The sequence below is a fragment of the Pyxicephalus adspersus genome, chromosome 4 (genome assembly GCF_032062135.1).
Source record: "Pyxicephalus adspersus chromosome 4, UCB_Pads_2.0, whole genome shotgun sequence".
Taxonomy (NCBI): domain Eukaryota; kingdom Metazoa; phylum Chordata; class Amphibia; order Anura; family Pyxicephalidae; genus Pyxicephalus; species Pyxicephalus adspersus.
This window is the reverse complement of record NC_092861.1, coordinates 141037657-141064585: the sequence shown is the minus strand read 5'-3', so window position 1 is coordinate 141064585 and position 26929 is coordinate 141037657. Positions and strand designations below refer to the sequence as shown.

General features: G+C 38.4%; 1 protein-coding gene across 3 annotated transcripts in view; it reads right to left on the bottom strand.

The window, feature by feature from the left end:
* Nucleotides 1-26929, bottom strand: part of HHAT (hedgehog acyltransferase) — a 181966-nt gene that overhangs the window by 45212 nt on the left and 109825 nt on the right. For all 3 annotated transcript variants that reach the window (XM_072409814.1, XM_072409815.1, XM_072409816.1), the window contains exons 10-11: nucleotides 15931-16132; nucleotides 14359-14503 (exon numbers count right to left, since the gene is read on the bottom strand). In XM_072409814.1, coding sequence (XP_072265915.1) covers nucleotides 14359-14503; nucleotides 15931-16132 — 347 coding nt within the window. The remainder of the gene's footprint in view (nucleotides 1-14358; nucleotides 14504-15930; nucleotides 16133-26929) is intronic.

Here is a 26929-nt window from a genome sequence, read left to right as displayed (position 1 = left end):
TCCACTTTAGTTTACTAGCTAACAAATAATATAATGCTGTAGGTAAAGCCTAATATCACTGTAATCTCTGGATTTAGCAGCTCACAATAATGAAAAAACACTTAATGAGACCTTTTATGGAATGTTCAAATCATGATCTAAATCTCTAGGTGACCCCAAACCTCCCTGAAGCTTTCACAAACACTAATCAATAAGATGAATCAAGTAAACGTCCCAAACAATACTGTTCCTACTTAATAGGCTGGTGTGGATCTCTCCCTCTCTGCATCTTTCCATTTCAGTCAGATGTAGTTAAAAAATCTTATAGTTTATATTCTGTAGCAGATAGACAGCTTTTTAGTTTGTGCTGGCAAGAAACCCTGTATTATGAACTCTCTGGGCTGTATTACAATATATCCTGATTTAATTTTGCTAAAAGATTATTAAACATACAAAACATAAGGTCAGATATTATTAATATTATTATTATTATTGTTATTAGTATTAATAATAATGAACATGATTTATATTGTGCAAACATATTACACACTCGCAGTACATTAAACAGGGGTTGCAAATGACAGACAGATACAGACAGTGGCACAGGAGGAGGAGAGGACCCTGCCCTGAAGAGCTTACAATCTAGGAGGGTTTAAATTCCTGCTTGATGTTTACTATCTTTGAGCTCCCTTCAAGTACTACCCTGACAGTTGGTTGGGACAAATGGGACAGCTCTGTCCCGTACAACTGGGACACCCCTTGGTTCTACTTAGACATGCTCATGTTCAGCAAGAATAATGAGCTGCACGTTTGTTTAATTCCATAAAATGAATGAAATTCATTTCTTCCATGAATGGAAGAAAATAAAAATAAATGAATAAATATGCTTGTTTTTTTCATTTTTTTTTTTTTACTATGCTGCAAGAAGTAGCGCATCCCGTGAACTGAAGGCACTATTTTTTGTCTGCATTTTACCTTTTAAACTTTGCGTCTGTGTAAAATAGTTTTATCAAACTCAAATGTTACAAAGGGTTGAGATGGAATGGAATGGAGATAAAGGTTACTAGAAGCTGTAGATCTACTGGGGCCCTAACCACTCATTTGCATAAACTGAATATTGATTACATGCATAACACAAATTATATTTGGCTCAATCAATTTATTATTGAAACGTTTATTTGGATACATAATGATATATATATCTTGACAAGAATATAAAGATATGATTGCTCCATGAGTATAGAAAACTGTTCAGTTAAAAATCAGCCAAAAATCATTAGATTGACATGCTTGCTGCAGGTCATCCCAAACCCACTGGTATCTTGTAAAACAATTACCAAACAAGCATGCTGTTTACTGAAGCTACCTCTACCTACCTGCATTACTACTGGTGAGCAAAGCCACCCTTTACACGGATTTGCTAATAGTAAAGCACATTTTAGTGTGCCTTAAGAATATTAAGCATTTATTTCTCCAGTGACTGGCATGCTATGTGATTTGTAGAGTAGTGATAGAGATTGTCTGTGTTAGGTTGGTATGTAGCAGTTTAGGTAATTTAGGATCTTTAACCTATATGTTTTAATCTGTGTGAAGATGGGGGGGTTTTGCTGAGTGCCATTTGTGAAAAAATGTTTTAGAAACCACAGTTGGTTGAAGAGCAAAAAAAGGTGTTTTAGTATGTCTTCTGGATCTGCAGTGGACTCTAGAACATACATATCCACTTGAACACAGATTAAGGAATATTAGACGTCCCTGTTTAGTACATGTACAGTTATTTTAGGGGATGTTGTAAAGGACACAGTCTGGTTCTGGGCAGACCATGGCAGATGGGTCATTTTAATATAAGGTATGTGCCATGACTGTAATTTTATATAGAGGAGGGGGGTCAAATGCACGCAATCATTTCATTTTTTAAAATAATAGTGTTGCATTTCAATCTGAATGTTGAATGACTTAACTTACAAAACAAAGAATTTTACTGGCCGGCAATATCCCACCATAATTGTGTAAGGCTCAAAAAACGAAAAAGTATTTCATGTTTGAATTACCGTTGCTTAACCAGCACTGATACCCTTGCATTTGTTTTTGTGTTTGTTCCCAATAATTATAGAAACCGTATGACATGATAGAAAACACATTTTCTATTTCTCTTAGAAAACTGGCACATCTAAGATCCTCAAACAATCCAGTTGTCTGTATCTTTTGAGAATTACATAAAACAAGTGATTGCAAGCAGCAAGGTCTGTGTTCCGGTGATAAGTTTTCGTCTGTCTCGTACTGAATAATGTTCCCTCTCTCTGAACATCTGAACTATGGCACACATTTGTCTTCTGTGTTTATCAGTGCTAACTTGTCTTGTGCTGCCAGTGAGGGCGATGGGGAGAACAGGGCACACTCAAACCTACTATGATTTTAACATTTTATATTTTAAACAAATTAGAGTCATCAGGCTAAAAAAAATATGGCTATCAAATGTAACCTTTTTTTCTCTGGGTTTCTCACAAACCCAACTGGAGGAAGGCAAAAAACCCTTAGGAGTTGTCCACTGCCACCTAGCAAGCACTGTGATGGGCAGTTGTCTGTCAAACGAAGTAGAACAACTGGTTCTGCATTGTAGGGGGTGTCAGAGTCTGCAACTGCAACACATTTCTGCAACGCTGCATAGGACCAGTCATACAGAGAAGGAGCTGTGGGAATGAAAGGCAAGGGTAGCCAAACTGCAAGGGAAGGCTTCATTTTTGCCTGGATTTATTCTGTCAATCAGAGATAAGTTTTCATTTTGACATAATAAAGCATCTGTTGTAAAAACCCACTGTGATTTCATGTTCCATGATAATATGTAATTTTGTATTTCTCTATCATCTAATTCCATTGGCTAATGGAAATGCTGTAGCCTTGTATAATGAAACACTTTTCTTTTTTATTTGGGTACAAAGGGCTCTATTTATAAAACAGGATATCTTTCCTGGTGGGAATCTTCCAGGTCTGTGTTTCAATGGCAGTAATTGATTCCCACCAGAGAATGTTTGAGTGAATGGCAGATTCACTGTTTTATAAATAAAAACGAAAGACTTAAATGACCTAAATGTGTAAGCTGGGTGCTTTCCACTCACATTCCTCACACAGAAAGTTCATATTGATAGGTTCCATCTTTGTCATAATGACAATTGAGGATGTCAATGTCTGAAACTGCTATGTTTTATGGTGTTACAAGCATCATTATATGTTTTTTTTCACTAAAAATATAATTTCTACAGAACTCTGTCAAAGAATCAGCAAGGTAAACAGCTTGGCTACTTAGATAACAATAATTTATATTCCTTCTAGTTCTGAACTATTTTCTTCTGGTTTTAAGGCAACAAATTCAAGTTTTGCTTACTGTGGCCAGAGATTACATTTTACAAAGGACTGTATTAAATTTTGAACATCAGAGAGTCAAGGTGAAAAGGAGAATGAAGGATGAGGTAGTATTCAGAGGAAGATATGTATGAAATATAAAACCACTGCAATTCATGATGCTTACAATATAATAGATGGATATTAGAAGCAAATTACCAGTATATATGAAAAAATGATAGATTTCCCAATATCATTATTTATTCTAAATGTGTTACCTATCAAAAGATGTAGGATTTTGAATTAATTTTAATTGATATTTATGTATTTGATGTTTATAAATATTTTTTTAATTGAGGTTTTATATCTTTTTTTACTAAATAAATAGTTGTATAACAAGTAAATACTACAAAAGGAATGATATTACATTTAGGAACGATTATGAAAGGTTTTTAAAACTCAACTCAAATCCATTCCAGGTTTGCTGAATCACCCAGCTTCACTGATGAAAGTGTATTCTCTCAAGCCTTGGAGTGCTTTAATAAATTAAGGCCATTGTTTTGACATAACCTTTGATTCTGCCCTCTTATTTACACCAAACTCCCTGTACATTCTCTTATCATTTCTTATCCGGACTACTGAAACCTCCTCCTCTCTGGTATTCCATTATCTTGACTCTCTTCTCTACAATCTATTATGAATGGTGCAGACAGACTTATTCATCCTTCCCATTGCTCTTCTTCTGCTGCATCACCTTGTAGTTCTCTTCACTGGCTTCCATATCAACTTAAAATCAAATTGAAGCTCCTGTGCTTTGCCTTCAAATCCGTCCACAGTTCTTGTCCCAAATACCTTCCTGACCTGATATAAAAATACCCCCCTAGCCGCTCTCTTCGCTCCTCCAGTGACCTACTAATGACTTCCTCAATCATAGCCTCGTCACATTGATGGGCAAAGGAATTTTTTAGAGCTGCCCGACTCTCTGAAATGGTCTAACTTGACTGTCGTTTTTTCCGTCTCCTAAACCCTTACTTCTTACCCACCATTCCATACCCCCTTCCTAGTGTGTGCGGCTTCCCCACCTTTTAGATTGTAAGTGCTTCTGGGCAGGGTCCTCTCCTCCTCCTGTGCCACTGTCTGTTTCTGTCTGTCATTTGCAACCCCTATTTAACCTTCTATTTAACCACTCGGTTAAAAAAATAATGAATAAAGGCTTACCTGGTCCCGCTGGCGTCCTCCAGTGTCCTGCCCGTTCAATCCCATCCACTGGCTGTGTCCTCTTCCTCTGATCAGCCCCCCCACAATTGCGCTGGCGTTCCCCGGAAGTTTCCAATGATGTTAAGGGGGTGTGGCAGGAACTTCAAATTATTTTGTATTGAATCCAATACAAAGTAATCATTATATTTCTGGTTTGCTACAGTGATTGTTACAGTGCCCTGCCTGTCTGTCATTACCTTTACTGATCTTTGCCTGACCTTTGACCACGTCTGTGTCTGCCCTGACCTCTGCCTGAACTTTGAGACTGTTCGTCGTCCATCGTCCGTGGATCCGCCAGGACGGTCATTCAGACAATAGATGACGGGCGCTGTACACATGCCAGATTTTCGTCCGATATCAGCCCTGTGCCAATTATCGGACGAGAACCATTGCAAGTGTGTACGTAGCCTAACCAAGACACCCTTGAGCTGTAAGCTGCAGGTCAATTGCCAATGTTTTACCAAAAAGTCCCAAATCTATCCTCCTAGTCTTCACCTATACACAAGCTACTACTCAGCTGCAGGAGGCTAGTTGCTCTGTCCCAGCACATGGCTGTCCCCGGGACTTGGGTACGCAAAGAATTACCTCTGGAGGGACAAGCATTGACAAATGACCAGATAGCCTATGAGTAAAACAGGTGCAAAGTGACAATGAGAGCTATAGTGTAAGTCCAAATTGTTAAGCAAGAGCAGACCAGAAAACAGAACTTAGGTCATACACTGAAAAACAATAAGCCAAGCATGGTATCCAAAGGGCAGAGAAAGCTTGAGCTCAAAATATAGGTAGAGGTTGATTCAGGTGGCAAGCAATTGGAGGGCCAGGCAAAGCAAGGGTCAGCAACAAGTATCAGACAACAGTATTAGCAGGACAGGAACTGAACATTTTCATGGGCAGTGTGCATTTCGTCTGAGCCTGACTAATACTGAGGTATTACTGTGACAGGCTGGATGGACAAGGGAGAGTGAGTGCAATATCAATCATCAGATGAGGTCATTCTATACCTCCCATCTCTCAGTGCTAAGACATGTCAAAAAGAAGCAATGGAAAGACAGCTAATAAATATAGGCAGATGCGGTGTTGAAGAGGACTATAGAGGGCCAAAGGATGCACCCCATGACAAGTAGCACCAGTAGGCAAAGGCTGCTGGAGACCATCTGACTGCTGGGGTCTGTTGCTGGATGTCACCACAAAATAGTACAGAAGGGTAAGTACTGACAATATGTGTATATTTAGTCATTCATATAAATTACCCATTCACATATTAGAGGTGCAATTGAATGCCCAGTGGTGAATTGCCAATGTGAACAAAACCTTTGTCCATTTAATTTAGAATAATTTATTTTAAAAATATGACATTGGATTGTGAGCACCTTTGAGGGACAGTCTGTCATGTGACAGTGGACTTTGTAAAGAGCTGTGTAATATGTCGGCATTATATAAATACTGGTTCATATTAATAATAACCTCAAAACTTTTCACACGGTCCACTTTTCATAAGACATTTTGTGGTCACAACACATGTAAAGCTCTAGTTGCTCAGCTGGTAAATGCTGTTCTGCATTTACTTTAGTGCTGCCAACTTTTAAACTGCCAGCACATCTGTTCTCCGATAGTAAAGCCATCCTCTCATGGTAAAAAAAAATACCTAAACTAATCGATAAGCAGTAAAATAGTAAAATGTATGCAAGAAAGTTGTCTTAGTACAAAACTTGAGTTCCGAAAGTAGCAATTATGTTGTTGTACTCATATTAAGGTGACAAAAGTGTTAACAATTGCTAAATTACAGCTTGGGTTGCACTCACAGCTGTCCACCGGGGGAAAAGGACCACACAGAGTCTCCAAATAAACATGAAGAGTTTAGCTGGCACAATCGTCTGGAACGACGGCTAGCACTTGCTGAGCTCTGATTTTGCAAAGTGGCTCAGATGTTTGCCAAGAACGCACCTGCCAGGAGCTGACGGCTGCCTCCGCAAGAATCTGGAGACCAGCAGCAACAAAGAGAGGAAGGTGATGCATGCCGAGCCCCAAAAAGCTACAGAGCACAAAGTAAAAAAGAATAATATTATTTACCCAGGCTGCTCTTAAGATGAATCAACCTACCCTTAGACTACTGAGAATTTAAACATTGCTTCAAATTTGCTACTTATGAAATGTCAGGGAAGACCTATACTTAAAGTTAAATATAGCCTGACCTGTGTCCAGACTATGGACTTTAAAGTAGTGCTACAATCTCCTATTTTAAAAACAAAATGAATTCCCTTACCTAAAAGGGAATTTCTTCATAAATTTTATTTCTAATCTCCCTCAAAGTTGTACAAACACCTGCTGATCTACCAGTGAAGTCCTCTTTTTGCAGATTCCTGTTATTGTGTGGAAACAACACTGCACTGCTCCTGAACTTAGAGAAGAGTTGGAACTCACATGTAGGCTGTACCTGTTTGAACTACAGTGGCATAAAAAAATGCTGCAAGGGTTATAAGAATTGTTAGTGCTGATTCACAAGGTTGTAGCTGGCCCACTACTTTCTGGATGAAAGCCATGTATCTGTTCTGAAACCTCTTACTTTAAGCTTGAGTATCTTGGAGTGTAAGCCACAAATGAAGGTGTTTTCAGAAAGCTGTGTACAACATCCTGTTGGCCTTTGTCACTAGTCATGATTTGTCTGCATCGGAGACACTAAGTGATGCTGTCCCTGGATCTAGAATTAGGTAAGTGATGAAACGAGAAATTTTATTTATTAATTTGCATTTTAAAAGGAGGGAGGTGGTAGGACAAAATATTAGCAAAATAATTTCCATCTTTAAGCCTAAACACATTACAGGGATGCTGATAGTTTGAACTCAAGCTTTGTAGCCAAATACAGAAGAAGAAGATGAGGATCTTAGGACATTGGCTAAACAAAATAAGTATTGTTACAAAGATGGAATATTTCAAAGGTGGAGTATTTCTATGTAATTTTTCCTTAAAAAAGGTATTAATTTTTTATTCATTATTATATGGAGGAAGATAATAGTGTTCTTGGCCGGGGAGACAATGTGACACATTGGCAGATGCTTTGCTATCATTGTTCATTTTGAAATAAAGACATAGTAGAGATATCTGGCACCAATGGGTGAAATGAAAAATGAGAACATCAAAATGAATCAGAAATGGAAATCAATTCCTAATAAGATTTCCCATTAAACATCACGTGTGAAATATAAATTTTAGGTATACATATTTGTTTTGCTAATATAGCCTTTTTAGTAATGTTGCTTTTAATGAGCTTTTTTTTTGACATTATTTTATTTAATTGAGTTATTTGAAAACAAAATTCTCGTTCAGCAACGCGGATACACCAAGTATCCCTGTTACCTGTGCATGTGGGACAGCAGAGCTCGTGGGAGGCATTGGGTGGAATTGGCCTCCAAGATCTGCCCTAAAACCAGGTGATCCAAACATTTTACATGAGCCACTTGTTGATAGAAAGAATATTATATTCCCGCCTCTGCACATGAAACTGAGTCTGATGAAGCAGTTCGTTCAAGCTTTGGCAACTAAAGGAGATTGTTTCAAGTACCTCATTTTGGCATTTCCTAGCCTGTCATTTGAAAAAATAAAGGCCGGTGTGTTTGATGGTCCACAGGCAGGTCACCACAGATGAACATTTTATCAGGACAATGTCAGAAGTCAAAAAGAATGCTTAGTTTTCATTCAAAGCCATTTTCAAGGACTTTCCTGGAAACACACGAGCAAATAATTACACAGAAATTGTCTAGAAACTCTTGGAGAGCTACAAAATGCTTGGTTGCAATATGACCATCAAGGTGCATTTTCTGCATAGCCATCTTTCTAACTTCCCGGAAAACCTTGGTGCAGGCAGTGATGAGCAAGGTGAACAATTCCACCAAGATTTGAAGGTCATGGAAGGACGGTATCAGGGTAGATGGAATGTTCATATGATGGCTGACTATTGTTGGAGCATCCGGCGGGATTGTCCTAACACCGAACACTCCAGGAAAAGCTATAAGCGTAGATTTTTACCTTAACTGCTTGCCTGATTAATTTTCATATATATTACTGTAAAAAAATGTCATGGAGTAACAATAAATCCTTTGTATGAACAAAAGCAACTTAATTAAACTGTACATTCAAGTTATTTTTCATGTTATTATTTTTTATTTCATCTTAAAAATGGAGGGTACCCTGCATCGTAAAAACTGGATGTGATAGCAAAACCCAAAAATTAGTAAAAAACAAGTGCAAGATTCAACTCCTCAGTGTTATTATTAATATTATTAATAACCAGGATTTATATAGGGCCAACATATTAGCTGTGCAATAAATAGGGGTTGCAAATGACAGACAGATACAGACAGTGACAAGGAGCTTACAATCTAGGAGGTACAATGGCAAAAAGCATAGGGTAATGACAGATTGGCGTTTGGCAGCCAGTGCACCATTTTGGCTCTGTGTACAATAGTAAATGAAAAGACAGTGATCATGAAGAGGGCCACTTTTGGATCCATGGAGTAATGGGCCTGGTCTTGATGGAGACCTCTGCAACCCCTAATCCTATTGAATCCACCTCTGGGGATAGTTGTCTGTCTTACTTCAATAGTAAATAATCTGGTAAACTGTAAAAGCTGTATTATAGATAAAATAAATGTTTCGTTTTCATGTCACTACATTTTTTGTGCTCGGTTTACCTAAATAGATTTAAAAAGAGATTGTAAAAAAATCCTAATCTTCAACAACTTTCAGACTATTACATAATACAAAAAAAAACACATAAGAAGCTAAAAGATCTTACATTATAATTTAATTGGCGCAACGTGTGCCATTCTATAACTTTAAAATGGCTTTTTTTCACAGAAGCCTGTGTAATTAAGTCATGCTTAACTACACAATTGAAGCTGATTTTATGCATTGAAAGTGGCAAGTAAAGTAAAGAAAATGTTATTAATCAAAGTAGTAAAACACTGCAGGGAAATGATGGTATCACTCTGGGTCTCAAAGGAGTTTAAAAAAACAAAATACCTGTAACTTGCCTATTTTTAATCTTTTTCTCTCTTCTTCAGGGTTCTTCTTTCCTATGACACCCGATCTCGCACTGCACATGTTCGCGATCGACATTTTTTTTCCATTAAAGAAAGGGCGAGATCAGGGCATGCACAAAAGGAGCAGCCAAGAGCCTCCCGGGATGTGTGATGTAGGTATCCCAGGAGACTTTGCGCTCCACTCTATTTTGACAGAAAGGAGAGGTGCTGCACCTTTTTTTTTTTAGTTGCACCAAAAAAAAAACACACACAATATTTACTTAAAAAAAAAAAAGTTGTCTACTCTTTTATGCAAAGTAAAAATTTTGAGTTTTGGTCCTTTAATGCAGGTTCTGGGGGCAATTACTATTATTATTACACAGTATTCATATAGCATAGCGCTTTTACAAAGTTCACAGCTGTGTCACTAGCTGTGCCTCAAAGGGGCTCACAATGTAATGTTCCTACCATAGTCATATGTATTTATTAAAGTATGAGGTCAATTTTTAGGGGGACGCCAAATAACCTAACTGCATGTTTTTGGAATGTGGGAGAAAACTGGAGCACCCCCAAGAAACCCACACAAACACAAGGAGAACCTGGAAACTCCATGCAGATAATGTCCTGGCCAAGATTCAAACCTGGGACCTAGCGCTGCAAAGGGCAGAGTGCTAACCACTGAACCACCATGCAATGACAAGGAAATCTTTCTTTGGACAGACATGCAGGATGCCTTTGCTTTCTTTCCGTTTTCAAAATACTATTTTGTTTGTCATGTAGACACTCTAAGCACTAACAAATATACATTATTACCCTTTTATACTTTATTTGTTTGAACTCACTGATATACATTTTCTAGGTCAGCAAACTCGGAAAGTATTGATGCCACAGGCTCATCATAACAGCCAGTTGACTTGAATTTTCAGAAGTTGCAGCCCCCATATTTTTCTTAGGTAAAGTTTACTTTAAAATGGGCAGCTGACTACTTCTAAGTAACCTATTGCCTGGGATTAACAACCATTTGAAGAAGAGCCTACAAATCCAAGAGGTTGGGGGATGTTAAAGAAATTACACATTCCTAGCAAACAGTAAACGATATCTGAAAACATGCCAACATTGACCTCTCTGGATGCTTGTACTGTGAAGATATGTTTGCTCTGAAACTCCAAGGTTTCAGTTGGTTTGGATGGCTACGTTCAGACCTGTGATACTAAAAAATGCAGCACTTACTGATCCTTTATACCTATACTATGCACAGTATGCACGGTGTCCAGGGTAATTTTCAGGCATCAAAAATGCGTGTTTGCAAATGCCTGTAGATGCATATAAGGATTTTTTCAGGCTTTCTAAACTCCTGAAAAAGCTGTGTTTTTCCCCAAGAATCGAAGACTCATAAACAATTTCCTGGGTTTAAAAACATCTATAAAAACTCTGCAGCAAAAACTCATAAACATAGTTACATAGTTAGTCAGTTTAAACCACTAGGGAAATAAACATATCCCAGATATAAAACCCTATGGACATAGTTGGTCCAGAGGAAGGCAAAAAAAACCTGGTACAATTTGCTCCAACAGGGGGAAAAACATTCCTTCCTGATCCCATGGGGTAATCGAATGTTCCCGGATCAACAGTCTCTGTTATCTTTACTTTAAAGCTTTAATACCCAGTTATAGAAAAGTATCCAACTTTATTTTAAAGCAATCTATAGTAGTTGCTGCAACTACCTTCTGAGGAGCCTATTCCACATTTTCACAGACCTTACAGTGAAGAATCCCTTCCTTATCCGGAGCTTAAACTTCTTTTCCTCCAGACCCGAAGAGCACCCCCTGTTCTTTGTAACGATCTTAAAGTGAATAGTTGGAAAGAGAGTTCTCTCTACTGCTGTGTTTATGAGCATTTTAATGCAAGTCTAAGAAGGTGTATTTGTGGCCAAACCACCTCTAAAAGCTGCATAGAGCTTCTGAACAACTGCTTGTACAAGCCTAAAGCCTGCAAAAAAATAGACTTTTTGTTTCTATTTAAACTATTTTTTACAAGGTGACTTTAAGTATTTGTTGGCTGTAAAATGCTAAGGATGCCTGGAAAAACGGAGGTCTGAACATAACAACTGTTTAATTACAGGATGACAGGCTCCCACAATGTTGTTGCAATAGAAAGTAATTTAAAAATATAAACATTATAAACATTGTTATAATCATTAAAGGTAAATTGATAAAGATACAAATGTCTATTAATACAGTGTTCAATCAAGAATTGTTTTTAAGCCCGGTGGGAAAAATTGTAGGTGGGTGGCAGCCCATGTATTGTGATCCAACTCTTTAGAAACCACCCAAAAACAGTCGGGTGGTTACTGAAAAGTGCCGGGGGGTGCACCCAGCTAAAAGGGTCTGGGAAGAACATGAGATGCAAATATGCCTTTTTGATGTTTATTTAAAATATGTAACTACTTGTTGCCATTGTCTGGGTGCAGGTTTACTTTATCAGTAGTGTAAGATTTAGTTACTAGAATATGTCCACATATAAACTTTTTATAGTGTGTATATAACAGCCTATCTTGACCTTTTGCTGTGGATGAACCCCTGAAATTTTGGGCCTCAGGAAATTATTATAAATATAGATCAAAGTAGGGAAAGAAGTCAAGGAGGAAAGAGCAGTGAGTTTCATGTGCCACATGCGCAGTGCCGATATCAGGACACTACTTCCTTGCCTATTTCAGGCGGGGAGATCAAACAGGCAAGCTTCTGCTGTTAGGACACCACAGCTTCAATTTCTGCTCCTCAGGTATACAACCCCATTTGGGGATGGGTGCCAATACATCCCAATACCTATGATTTTATCCATATTGTCACATCGTATGAACCTCTCTGTGCTTTTCTCTCTCTCTCTCTCTCTCTCTCTCTCTATATATATATATATATATATATAATATATATATATAATATATAATATATAAATATTTATATATTTATTTCCCTTTTCACATCTCCATGAAATACCAAACGATTGGTGATTTATTTTATTTTAGCCAGAACACATCAAAGATTGACAAACATATAAATTATACCATTACCTACTGACCAAGTTACTCATATTCCAGTACCATGTACTACTAGGTGGGGTACTTACAACGCTATTGATTCTTTCTTTCTTATGAAGCTGCTTGCTTTTTTATATAATGATTATATCTTGATTTACACTAGACTAATGATATTGTAGATTTCTATATAGATAATGTATTATACAAGTGTTTATTGAACAATAATATACCAAGGATAATGATTAGTATTATTTTGTTATTTACTCCGTGTCTCAACCACCCCTGAGGAAGCCAAAACGTTGAAACACGTTGGGACAACCTGAGCTGTGTCAGTTTTTCAGCACACACCTTTTCTTGTTTGCCTGGAAACTGGGCTACATGATAATACCAGGATAATCTCCGTATAGCGTAGGTGGAATTACCCATATTTAAGTGGTTAATGAACATTAGTTACCTGGTGATTGTAAAGATTTCTTTCTTTTACATGCAAATGCAAAAATACTTATGTATTCTCCGATTTATATGGAATACATTGCATACACCATGGTGTTCCAAAATAACCCCCTCTTCTCTCCTAATTATTTGATTTACATAGAGATATGTTATTAATAAAAGAATAAAGAATGCAGTGTGTTTTATTGTAAAAGTGCCACTATTGGTGTTTATTGCAGTGCTTACTTCCTGGTACATAAAGAAGGGCCCCACTGCTTAACACCTTGTTCTGTTCTATAGAGTGGGGAGAGGGAGGACATGTGGGGGTGCCCTGCTGTAGGAACCTAAATGGAATTACCAAAATTGTTGTTTTTTTGTGCTTCTCAACAATGAAAAAGGAAACCTGTACTAGATTTCTCCCTGAGCTTATCACAAATATTAATTTTGGGTAACAAAAATGTATTGTGCTTTTGGACCCTAAAACCCAGGTCATTCTGCAATGGAACAGACCTTGTGAGACTACAGTCTTCATGGGTATTGGTGCGCCAAGGGGTGTGGTGGTTACTCAGCTATACCAATCAGCCTGATTTTTTAAAGCTCTCCAAGGCTGGAGAGGATACATTTTTGTTAGCGAAGCTGGACGATCCAGAAAATCTGAAATGAATCTGGTCCAGGATTGAAAGCATTTGCTGACAAATAGCAAATCACTTTCGTGTATCCTCTCCAGCCTTGGAGAGCTTTAATAAATCAGGCCCAATATGTAACACTGCTAGGCAGAAAGCAACATGCTGTCCAATAAAAATATAATATTTTTTACGGCATTCCCTAACAAAATTCAATCACAGATTTCATTATGGAGTATAAGAATAAGAAAAAAAATTTAGCTTTAATTTAGTCACCAATTGTTCCAGTATTCCTTTTATTACAGTTTTCATCATTCTGAGTACTGTAAATTTAGTTATGACCATCTATAATCTCATTTTTAATGATCTGTGCTAGCAAAAAGAACATTTACAAGCACCCGGAAAGAAGCAGGCACATAGAAAAACCCTATGGCGCTAACATATGTCAACCTTGGCATTTTAACATCATTATACAAGCAAAGCATCTGAACATTTAATGGGCTACAGAGACAAATGAAGTGTGCTTAGCCACCAATAAAAAGTGCTGATCTCCTTTATTCTGTGTTTTAAATGATGTGTTAATTTCCAGGAGGCAGAAGGATAGCAGGAAGGTGAGCATAAAGATATTAAACACTCTGCTGCTTTTCTGAAACTATATCATTTACAAGGTACTCACCGTGTACGAACAGTCTGTCCCAGTAGATCTTTCCAACTTGTTCCCCACCTAGGAACACCAGGTTGGTGAGGATAAGCAGAGCCGTGGAAACAGATGCCAGAGCAGCGTGAAGCAGGCGGAACGTCCTTGGTGACAAACAGCAATCCTGTGTGTACACGTAGTGGAGGAAGTTAAATTCATGTTTTAACTCTAACTTAGGTTAATTTGTAGACAGCCATTGACATGGGACTGTCCTTTGCAAGGTGACTCTGATCTACATGAAGAATTAACCCCATGGTGACTGAGAAACATTTCTATCAAATATACTGTAGATATAAAGCTTATTGTTTTCCCCAATTTTTTTTTAATTTGCAATAAAGTCTTAAGGCACATAATTAAACATAAAAATATACTTGTTTTAGGCTATCAACAGTTCAGGTTCTCTGTAACTACACAAGTAGAAAATCATTGTTAGGGTTTTCCCTTATATTTTTGTGTTATTTATAGGGACTATTTGCTATTAGAGGAATATATCCTAGTTCCTCTGCTGCCTCTCTGCGTGTTTGTTCATCCGCACTGCTATTGAAAAAGTTCCATCGCTTCTGCCAGTTCTAATTCGTATAGTCTAGTACAGGTGGTCCATGGCTCTGGCCAGTGAGCACCCCAGCGGGGTCAGGAGAAGGACCCTGCAGCAAGGGCGCAGAGCCGTGGATCATGCCTCCCCTATGGATCACGGGCTCACATGGGGAGGGAGGGTTGTGTCTCTGGACAAAATCATCCCACTCTGAGTCTGCAATAGGAGAGTGGGCGGATTCTCACATCATGATGTCATTCAGAGGAAAGTTTCTTCCCCTTTGAGTGACAAGCAGCTCCCGCCCATGCGCGGTGAGGAGTCCCTGAAATTAATGGTCAGTGACATCCAAAAGGTTGGCGACCACTGGTCTAGTAAGTTTAATTGTGTTATAATATTATATATTATTATTATTGAATATTTATTGTATCATTATTTTACTTAAATCATGTTTGAAATCTTAGGTATCACTGTTGGTTTTTGAGGAAACTCACTTAGTATTCATGAAACGCGTTGAAAATGTTTTTCAGACCAGAAAACCATTGTATTATTCACATCTAATTGCAATTCTTTTATCAATGTGATGTTTGGACACATGCTTTTATGGTAATTAAATAAAAAATTGTCGGCATTTTAATTATAATATATTTGTGTGAATGAATGCAGTAACAGTCCCATTCCTCTTTGTTGTTGTTTGAGATATGCTTGAAGTTCGGGGATGTGGCATCAATTAAAAATGTATTGATTTGTTAGAAAGATTTTGTTCTGACAATCCTGATGGATTCTGAAAATCGGACAATGGTTTTGACCCTTACCTAGTCTTTGCAAAACAGCTTAAGTTATATTTAAGATAAACAGTAAAATAATGAACTTTATAAATGCTTGTATTGCGAACAACAAACAAAAACACACACATTCTTAATTAAACTTGTAATAATTAAATATAGAGGATTCCCTTTGTTAGTTAGTTAGATTAAGTGATTTATAAGTTTAATTTTTTAAATTTTTAAGTTAATACTTACAATTGTTTTTTGAATAGGTGGCATTGTTAGGAGCTTCTTCATACCATATTCTGTTACTATTCCAATCCAGTTAAGCGCTGTCCAGTACCAGAGGTATTCATGGCCTCCATGCCAGTAACACACAAATATAAAAGTTAAGGCAGTAGAAAGCAGCATTCTTTGTATCCCACTTTGTGATCCTCCCATTGGAATATAAATGTATCTGTAGAAAATAACAGACAAAAACACTGTAATCATATTTTAGCATTTCACCTTTTTGGCACACCATGGCTTCTGTAAATGCCCAGACAATATAGGAATGTTTGCAAATAACTTTTCAGTAGTTTTTCCTGTTTACACCAGTTACAATTCTCTCAGTGATGTACATTAAGCCATATTTACAATAAAATTAAAATATTATATTTTTGCAGATAAAAGGACTAACTAGTTACATCCTAATGTGTATCTAAAGGATTTCACCTCACTTTGGAAGAATTCTTTCTACTTCCAGTTCCATCTCTGGAACAGGAAATTAATTTTTTCCAGTGGTACAAAGACAGCAACATACTCATCTGTCCCGGATTTAAACCCTTGCCAATTCTATTAAAATGGAAACACTTTAAGGTAAGATATAATATTTATAATTAGAATGATCAGTAGACAAAAAACAGGAAATTCCCAGGTAGTATTTTAAGTTACACATTGGTTCTAATTAATTAAAACTCCCCAAGACTGGGGAAGATAGACTATAACCTGAGTGATCAAGCAAACTGGAATGGATCTGGTCCAGGATTGAAAACATTTGACAACTAATAGCAATAGATTTTTAGGAAATCCATGCCAGGTGTGTTGGATCACATAGATTCACTCATAACAGTATATCTTCTCCAGTCTTGACCCATTACATGGAGTTGACAGGAATTGCCTGCTAGCTTTCTAGGAACTACAATGAGTATGTATATGCTAAGGACGTTTCCTTTGATACATACTGGAACTGTAGGCAACCTGGCTACCAACATTATCATCACCAAGAAAAATTTAGCGCCTCCCCACAACCCGTTAAACTTTTGGGCCCGCGTTGGTCTTAGCCATAATGTTGAAGCATACAGATCATACTTGCACCTCATTGGCAAATTTATCTGTCAGAGGGGACTCTTCAAGGGCTACTTGAAGGGCTATGTACTGATTCTATTCAGATGTGGGCACTTCCATCTTCAGCCAGTATTTTCTGGGTTCCAAGGCTAGGTACACACATGCAATGGTTCGATAATCGGGTCAGGGCTGATAACAGATGAGAATCTTGCGTGTGTACAGTGCTCATCATCCGAATGACTATCCTGGCAGATCCATGGATGATGGACGAGGAACGTTCGTAATGGAAGTGAAGGGAGAGGGAGCACAGTGGGGTGCCGCTCCGTTGACAACCCCCCCTCTCCATAGGGCAGAACAGTGCTGTATGTACAGCATTTGTTCATGCATCATGCAGTCATTTGTCATTGAAAAGGATCGTGAAAAATCCTTTCCAACATCAATTATTGCATGTGTTTACATAGCCTATGTCCTTGCACATCTTCATTGTCTAGGTCAGGATGATGCAACTCCTACACATGTGCATAAGATTTACCGTATTTTGTGCCGTATAAGACGCACTTTTTCTTCCCCAAAACTGGGGGGGAAAAGTTAGTGCGTCCTATACGACAAATGTGTTATAAAATAATTAAAATAATATACTCACCCAATACCTGATCCTGCGTGTGTCTCTTCTTCTCGCTGGCTGCATGCAGCGTGTGTCTCTTCTCCTCTGGCAGCATCGTGTCTTCTCCTGTCTGTAGTGCAGAGCGAAAGCCGACACAGCGCCACCTGCTGTTCCCTGTCCTAACTGCCGTAAAGTGGAAAAAAAGCACAGAGTGATCAGAAGGGGAATTTGAATGACACAGAGTGATCAGAAGGGGAATTTGAATGACACAGAGTGATCAGAAGGGGAATTTGAATGACACAGAGTGATCAGAAAGGGAATTTGAATGGCACATGAGTGATCAGAAGGGGAATACCGGTATGAATGGCACATGAGTGATCAGAAGGGGAATAATCTTTCAGAATCTTTTTTTTCTAGATTTTCCTCCTTTAAAATTGGGTGCGTCTTATATTCCGGAGCGTCTTATACGGCGAAAAATACGGTACTTCATTCTCATGCAGAATCATGCTGATACTGTACATGGAGCAGCAAATGGACAGGTCAGTGCACTTATTTGTTGAAAGGAGGTAAACCGCAGACTGAAGAGGCTTGGATAGGAGAGACTTTACTGTCTTTTCTGTCATAAAGAAGCCTAGCCTGTAAGCTTCAGTCAAAAGAACTTTAAAAGGGAACTACAGTGTCACTTTAAACTTTTAAAATTCAGACAGGTAGTCACTGCAGAAAGGCACAGGCAATGTTCCTTCTGCATTAACTACTCTTACCTGTCTGTTTGCCGCCAACTCTAGGCTTTCGCACGAGGCAATCCTGGAATAAATGAACTTGTGCGTGTCTGCGTGGGAAATACATTATCTTGGCACAGAGAATCAAGATGGTAAAAAAACGTCTTCAGGAAGTAAAAAAGAAGGAAGAAGGCTGCACCCTGCAATTAAACAGGGATAGATGAGTATTCACTGGTTTAGATCTGCTTTAAGTGTTCTGCCGTTGCTGAGGGTAAACGTTACTAGATTTGGTATGATGGGGTTCCTTAACTCTTTATTTATTTATTTTGCAACAATAATTCACTATTGTTTAAAAAAAATAAAATAAAAACTATTCAAAGAGAATTGTACAAAAATCATCCCATTTGCAAATTGTTTGATTAAGTTTCCCATGAAATTTGTCTGGCAATGATCGTCGAGGTAGATTAGAGAGATTAGATTCTAATAACACATTACACTAATAAGAGTACAGAATGAAATGTTTGGGGAAATAAAGTATTCAAGAATTGTTCATTATTGGTTGTTCTCTGTCTGTTAATACTCTGCACTAAGTGAAGTTTGTTTGCAGAGAGCAAAAAAAAAAAAAAACAGCTGAACAAAGAAGAGAATCCTCAGAGTAGCAGCTATGGTCTAATTAAAAAATGAACTTTTCTTTAGATATCTCTGTTATAATGTGAATTGATTAAAAATTTCTTGAACACTGAAAATACTTTATTTCTAATAAAGACCTTGGCAAAAATAGACTGGGAAGTCATATCTATTTATTGGGATAATTAGGAGTTATAGGACATTAACAAACACAGATATTTGTACAATACTCCGTATTTGTAAAACAACTGAGATTACTTGGATACTGTTAAATTTGGATTTCAGGCAAAAAGCTAAATAAACCATTATTATACAGTATTTATATAGCACCATCCTACTACGCAGCGCTGTACAAAGTCCATAGTCATGTCAGTAACTGTCCCTCAAAGGAGCTCACAATCTAATGTCCCTACTATAGTCATATGTCATTAATGTAGTCTAAGGTCCTAGTCTAAACCTAACTGCATGTTTTTGGGATGTGGGAGGAAACTGGAGTACCCGGAGGAAACCCACAGTGACATGGGGAGAACCTGCAAACCCCATGCAGATAGTGTCCTGGCTGGGATTCGAACCTGGGACCTAGCGCTGCAAAGGCCGTAGTGCTAACCCCTGAGCACAGTTCACAGAGCACAGACCTATCTAGAAAGAAGATCTAATGTTCTGTTGCCTTTTTACTTTACAGCTCCTATCCCTAGCTGTCACTCAGTATGCTCTTTGCACTAATTAGCATTGTTCATTGAACTTCATATTCGGCTGGCTCTTTGTGCTTCATCTATATGCTCCCCTCTGAGCACTGCTGCACAGACTGGGCCTGATTTATTAAAACTCTCCAAGAGTAGGGACGATAGACTATCATGGGTGAATCTGGGTCATCCAGCAAACCTAGAATGGATCTGGTCCAGGACTTCAAACATTTGCCAAATAATAGCAAATGATTTTAGGAAATCTATTCCAGGCTTGCTGGATCACCCAGGTTCTCCTATGATAGTGTAGCTTCTCCAGGCTTGGAGAGCTTTAATGAACCAGGTTTGCTGTGTGAGACTTTAGTCAAATCAAGTTCAGATTTTAGAATGTTTGCATAAAACATGTAATCATGAGTATACACTTGTAAAAATATTTGCCTTTTTTTCTGCAGAGCTCAGCTTTGAAGCTGAAAAAAATGCAAACATTAAAAAATTGTAACCCGACAGGTCCTTTACAGGGACAGGCAACGTCGCTCTTGAAAAGTAAACCAAAGATAAATGCTTGATCACAATTTTTTTTCATTGTTAACCTGTTCCATTGCAGGAGCCACTATCTTCTTCTCTTTCTGGTTTCCCAGCCTTTGGACATCTTTATTGACTGGGCCGAAGAATGCAGAATACCCAGTATACGCTGAGCTTTGAAAGTGCAGCTCAGTAAGAGAAGATAGGAAACAGACAGGTAGGTGTTTTTGGCAGAATGAACATTACATACCCCTTTCTGCAATAGTTTTTTTAAAAACTTTGACTTTTAAAGACATTGGGCCTGATTTATTAAAGCTCTCCAAGGCTGGAGAATGTACACTTTCATCAGTAAAGCTGGGTGATCCACCAAATCAATCAATCCTGGACCAGATCCATTCCAGGTTTGCTAGATCCCCCAGGCTCTCCCATAATAATTTATCTCCTGCAGTCTTGAAGAGCTTTAATAAATCAGACCCATTCTCTTGGTACAGCATAGTGGTCATATTGTGAAAGCTGACACTGGATCTTGACTTGTGATGTGCGCTTTTCCAGTTGTCCCAAAGGGGCTGTAAAGAAAGCGTTACGCAGTTACGGTTCGAACAATCCTCCAACAATACTGGCATTCCAGGTAAAACTAACAAATTTGCATTTATTTGTTTTTGAATCCTCTGAGGTTTTTTCTAGTATGGAAATCCTCTTTGCGCTTACTGTGATGTAAAAAGGATAATCCTATCAAAATGCTTGCAGGAGTTTCTAGAGCTGTAATAAAAATAATTAGGAAGGAAAATTTCAAATCAATAGTAATCAGGCTCAGCTGCTCTGCGTTGCTTGATTCTGCTTCAGTAATGCATTTCAGCCTATTGTGCGATGGCTGGGTGTCTGCGCAGACGCAAAGAGCCAAGCTACCTAATGAAGCAGACAACACAAGTAATTAGTTTTGTCATGGTTCCAAACAGAATTCGCATTGTCACAATTTCTATTTCTTAGACAATTATGGAACCTTAATCTGAGTCAAGATACGAAAAACTGAGCAGTGTTTGGCATATTAAAGAGCCTGGGGAATACATATCAATAAATATAATGCAAAACAAGTGTGTGTTGTTCACTGTTGCTGGATTCCTGAACACCTTGTTGTTGATGTATTTATAGAAGATATTTCAGTCAAAGCTGAAGTTTACAATTTTTTATTTTATCAAGATATTTATATATGTAGAGATCAGATTGCATGTCACAACTTATAATTTTTAGGATTATAGTTAGTGTGTTCTGAAAGAGAAGCTTGTCAAAATTAAACCTACTGTATTGCTCAGGAGAGCATCCTCTCCTGTACCTAAAAATTCTTTTCACCGTGAGCATGAGTTACCCACATTAGGCATTCCAGGAGGCTCCTGGTTGCTCTTTCTGCACATGCCCGATCTCATGGGGGCTTTGTCCTACATTGGGGAAAAAACACATGCACAGTGAGATCGGCGCTCTTTCTTTACCCTTTACAGCAGGCTATAATACCTGATCTTGTGCCTGCGGGTAACATAGCCAGAAGGCAGAAGACGGAGGAAGATAGTGGCGCCCAGCGAGGACGAAGGTGGATTACAGGATGGGGCCGAACCCAATCGAGGACATCTACGGCGGGATCGAGGGATCTGCATTACGCATAGGTATACCCTGGTGCAGTCTCCATGCAATTGTGGCCCATTTAGGAACACCCACTCATCAAGACTAACGTCCATGGAATTTTGATCTTTCCTTATCTCCTTCTAAGAACCCCATTGCTCGCATCAAAGTTGTGGGTTCCTGAGAAAAGCAAGGCAGGTAATGTGATGTTTTCAAGAAGATATGTATGGCACCCTACTGATCGAGGGGCTTCACAGGGAAGCACAAAGACCTAGTGATGATAATATTGGATCTAAAATAAGGTTTTATATAAAATGTCAGGAGGGAAGAGGAACCAAGACAAGCAAAATAAAAGCCTTCTGTGCTTCCATTCATAATTTTTTATTCACTTGCAATGTGCCTTAAAACATCTAAAAAATATAGACTTCTTCTATAAAAGTAAATTCCCAGGAAAGTTCCAGTCTCTTTACATTATATAGCCCTCGCCTCATCTGGGAGTGCCCATTATCTTTGTTGACCCAACTCCACTGCCCCTCACCTCCATACATAATCCATACAGTACCTAGGGTGGCAGCACCAAGCAAACAGCCCATGCAAAGGAGGCTCTTGGTACATTACATGATTAAAACACATTAAATACACTGGTCTGACCTCATCTGGAATATGCAGTGCAGTTTTTGGAGTTTTGGTGGAGCTCATCTATAAGGAGAGATTAGCTGAACTGAAACTATTCTCCCTTGGGAAGGGATGTTTAAGGGGGGGATATGATCACCCTGTATAATTATATAAATAGTTCCTATAGAGAACTCACTTCTCAACTATTCACTTTAAGGTCATTAAAAAGGACAAGAAAGCACTTTTTGCATCTGGAGGAAAAGAAACTTAAGCTCCAGATAAGGACCAGGGATTCTTCACTGTAAGGTCTGTGAAAATGTGGAATTGGCTCCCCCAGGAAGTAATTTCAGAAACAACTATAGATTTCTTTAAGAAATAGCTGGCTGCTTTTCTATAGGCTCAGAATATAACAGGGTAATAAAGCTTTAAAGTAAAGATAACAGGGACTGTTGATCCAGGGAACATTAGACTGCCTCACAGGATGAGGAAGGATTTTTTTCTCCTGTTGGAGCAAATTGTACCAGGGTTTTTTTTTTGCCTTCCTCTCAACTATGTCTATAGGGTTTTTTTCTAGGATATGTTTTATGTTGAAATATATGGTTTGGTGATGGGGTCTCTTAAAGAGGAACTAAAGTTCATTACTGCAGAAAGGGACAGGCACCATCTTCTGTCAAAATCACAGCTCAGCATAGGAAGCCTAATCTGATACCTGACACATTCCAGTTTCCTATGTGGCTGTTGGAACTGAACGAAAACCCATCTGCCTGCACAAGAGTTTACGACAACCCAGTCCAGTTAATCAAGATGACCGAAGATAGAAACCAGTAAGAAAAGAAGAATAAAGGTGGCGGCCACTGCAATGGAACAGGGACAGATGAGTGTATTTTTAAAAAATTGCGATCAGACAGCAGGGTTCTCCCCAGCCATTTTAGCCAGGCGCACCACCCAGCACTTTTCAGTAATCACCTGGCTGTTTTTGGATGGTTACTGAAGAGATGGGTCACAATACAGGGGCTGCCACCTACCTATAATTTCTTCCCACCTGGCTCAAAAAAATTTATGGGTTGAGCACTGAAAAAGCTAAGGTTATTGTATTGCAGAACGAACATTTCTGTTCCCTTCTGCAAAAAAAGATCTAACTAAGCACAATTTTTTGAAAATTGTGTAAAAAAATGTAGTTTAGTTCCACTTGAAAGCAAAATGGACAGGGCAGGATGGGCCTCCAAGTCCATCCTAGTTGTTCTATCAGGCTTCAGCTGCAACCAGATCCAAAACTGTAAAGTGAGATTAGAATGAGTGCCCTTTCCCTTGTCCAGCCAACACAATATTTTTCAGTACGTGTTCCCTCTAACTGCAGCCAAAAGTTTTTCAACTTTCTTTAAAGGAAAAAGTAAATGTATCATGAAAAGGAAAAGAAAAAATATGGTAAAATATATTCTCAGGCAGCAATATTGAAAGGTAGAGCAGGATGCTTCCACAATTTATGAACTAGAGCTCTGTAGATAATCTATCCTTTGACAAACATGCAGTTATAAAAAATGACAGTGTACTTAAAATCTGTGAAAAATGATTGGTGTAAACCTGTAAACTCTGAAAGAACTTTGTTTTTCTTCTCCATAAAAAAGAAGATCTGGGGATGTGTTGGCTTTGTAGTTTAGAAAGCTTCCCAAATAAAAGGGAATATTAGCAGATTCAGGTATGGAAGAAAGAGACATACTGTACAAGGGAATGTCACGCGTTCAGTCTGATCACAGAGTAGTCACACACAGACGAGTGTCACGCTAATTAGAACCTCTCATTTCATCTCATTTATCGGCACCCCAGTCTGAGAAGTTCAGACATGAACAGGGACTAATGGAAACTGACAATACTACTGAAAATGGGAGAGATAGGAAGTCAGGCTGCACATAAAAAGCTTGATAAAAGCAAGTGATACAACAATGAGAATGTTTTTTGAATATTTCTCCATTTCTGCGGCACTGGGGGGTATTAACAAACACTTTCAACAGTGCAAGACCTATGAATTAATTTATCTTATTTGCGTCCTTTGGGCATGTTAAAAAAACAACTGAAAACATTTTATTACATCTTCATGGTAAGTGTAAAAAAATCTGTTGCCCCTTCCACAAATTCAGTGCAAATCCTTCCAGAAATCAGTGCTACAGGAAGCTTTCATCCTATGTTATTGGGAAGAGCAGAGGGTTTTGTAGTCCTAATAAATCTTTTGTAGGATGACAGCACTGCTGCTCTAAAGCTACAGTAGTGAGTGAATGATTGTGTGTTGCTGCACTACATCCCATTTACTCTCATCTCTGAATACATTCGGTGGGATTACTAATCGGGGTTAACAACTAAAGTAAAAAGAAAGAGGAGGGTCATACATAGGATATTTGTGATATTTCGGCATGGTACAGAACATATAGAACCCCACAATATGTCAAAAGCAAAGCATTGTGTTGTAAAATTCTCAGAGTGAGAAATTTGAATTCTGATTGCGCAAACTGTGTGCCTGAATTTCTAGTTTTGCACACCCCCATTGACCATATATTTAATCCAAAAGGAATGATCCTGCTATAATTCACAACTTTGTTTTTGCCCACCCATGAGATTTTGCATGGTTCCCACCAACCTTTTCATCTTTTAGTGTCCCTTTTTCATTTATCCAAAAGAGAGATTAGAAACTCTTATTAAGATGACAGTTGATGTGTCGATCCTGGTACTCACCAATAGAATTCCTAAAGAATATAATTAAACTTTTGAGTACTTTAACTCTTTGTCTCTAACAAAGAGACGAGTTTGTTACTGTTCTGCTTGTGTGTCCACCTCTTTGCCTGCAGTTCACCTTTCAGCCTTTGCTCACAGAGATATTCAGCCATCCATGCATGACATCACACTAGACTTTGCTCTCTTGCAGCTTTAACAACTCCTCTGTTCAGCATCTTGAAACATCCCCAGCCTTCTTTTATTCCTCTCTGCATCCCCAGCACACTGTACACAGCTGGAAGGGATTAGTAAGGATGTCCTGTAGCCAAAAAAACAGATTAGTCCTGGTCATGTCCCACTATTGGCTGCTAGTCCTTTAAGCTTCCATTTCCAGGATCTGGTTGCTGGATCCTTGGTGTTACTTTTCACCAAGGATCCACCTGTTACTTTACCCAGTGTTGTTTGGCAATGATAGACTTCTCAAACATTGACCTTGATTCGACTCCAACTTTGCCGCCTGTTTTTCGTCTCCCCTGACACTGGCTATTGTCGGTCACCTGCCTTGACTTCCTTTGATCCTGATTCTTGCCAGCGGTCAGCCCCGGCCTTTCTGCCTCTACACCTACTGAAACCCAGTTTGTCCTGCACTCATTAGCTGGTTGTCCCTACCTGGTACTGCTCGTCCCTGGAAGGGAGAGACTGGGGCTGTGACCTAGTGAGATTCCTGCAGCAAAATAGCCCACTGACCATTAGGGTTACTGGCCCATCACCCCTTGCATAGTACTCAGGCAAAGACCAAGTATCACTTAGAATGCACATCCAGGTTCTATGCCTCCTACCAAGGTACTAGTTTTGGGGTAGAGAAGCTTTTCAAGCTTTCTTTTATTCAACAGATTGACATTGTTTCTTATTGAATGGCTCTACTGTACCAGATGTTTTTTTTTTTCTTTTTTAGCCTAATGTTGCGTCATTATTCTGCTTTAAAATGTATATCATTAGCTTGTGTTCATCTACACTACTGCTTAATTATTTTCTAGTTATACTCGGGCCATTACCATCATCCACTTACACCATGGTAATTACAGTAATTTGTAAAGGAAATTGAATTAGGTTAAACTAGATATATATGAGTTCTATTTTAAGATGTTAAACTGCAGAGAAATAGTTCTGTAAAAACACTAAATAAGTGTCACAGAAAAATCCCTGCAGCCAAGTAATACAGTTCGTCTTAATTAATAATTCCTCCAAATGATGAATGGGTCTAGCTATCCACCAACCAATATAATACTACCTTTTATACTGGCATACAGCAGCAGGATCAAATAAAATAAGAGCAAAAGAAATATATAAAAAGAGCATATGTAGGTCATCAATGGCTCACAGTGTTCTCCTCCCATTTGTCAATCTGTGTCTTGATATGCAAGTTTACAAGAGGTGAATATAAAGCAGATCAAGGAACTTATACTAGTTGTATGTAAAAATACATGTTAATGAATATATGTGTAATACATTTTAAATAAATATGTATCTGAATTTAATGGTGGTCTTTTACATCTGCCTATGCAACAAAGAACAAGCCATAAGAGTAAAATGGACAGCAGCTAACCTCCTGTGATAATAATTGCCTGTTGACTCTAAAAGTGTTTACAGTTTTAGCCAACAGCCCACAACACGTGTGCAGCTGGGTTTTTATTATTAGCATACTTGTTCTGAGCCAGTGACTCAAAAAGTTTTGACCCAGTGCCCCTGATTCATCAAACAAAATCGGATTATCGGTCGCGCATTCGTATTAGCGATCCGGAATCGCGCGCGATCGCGCTATTCAACAACCGGAAAAGCTCGCG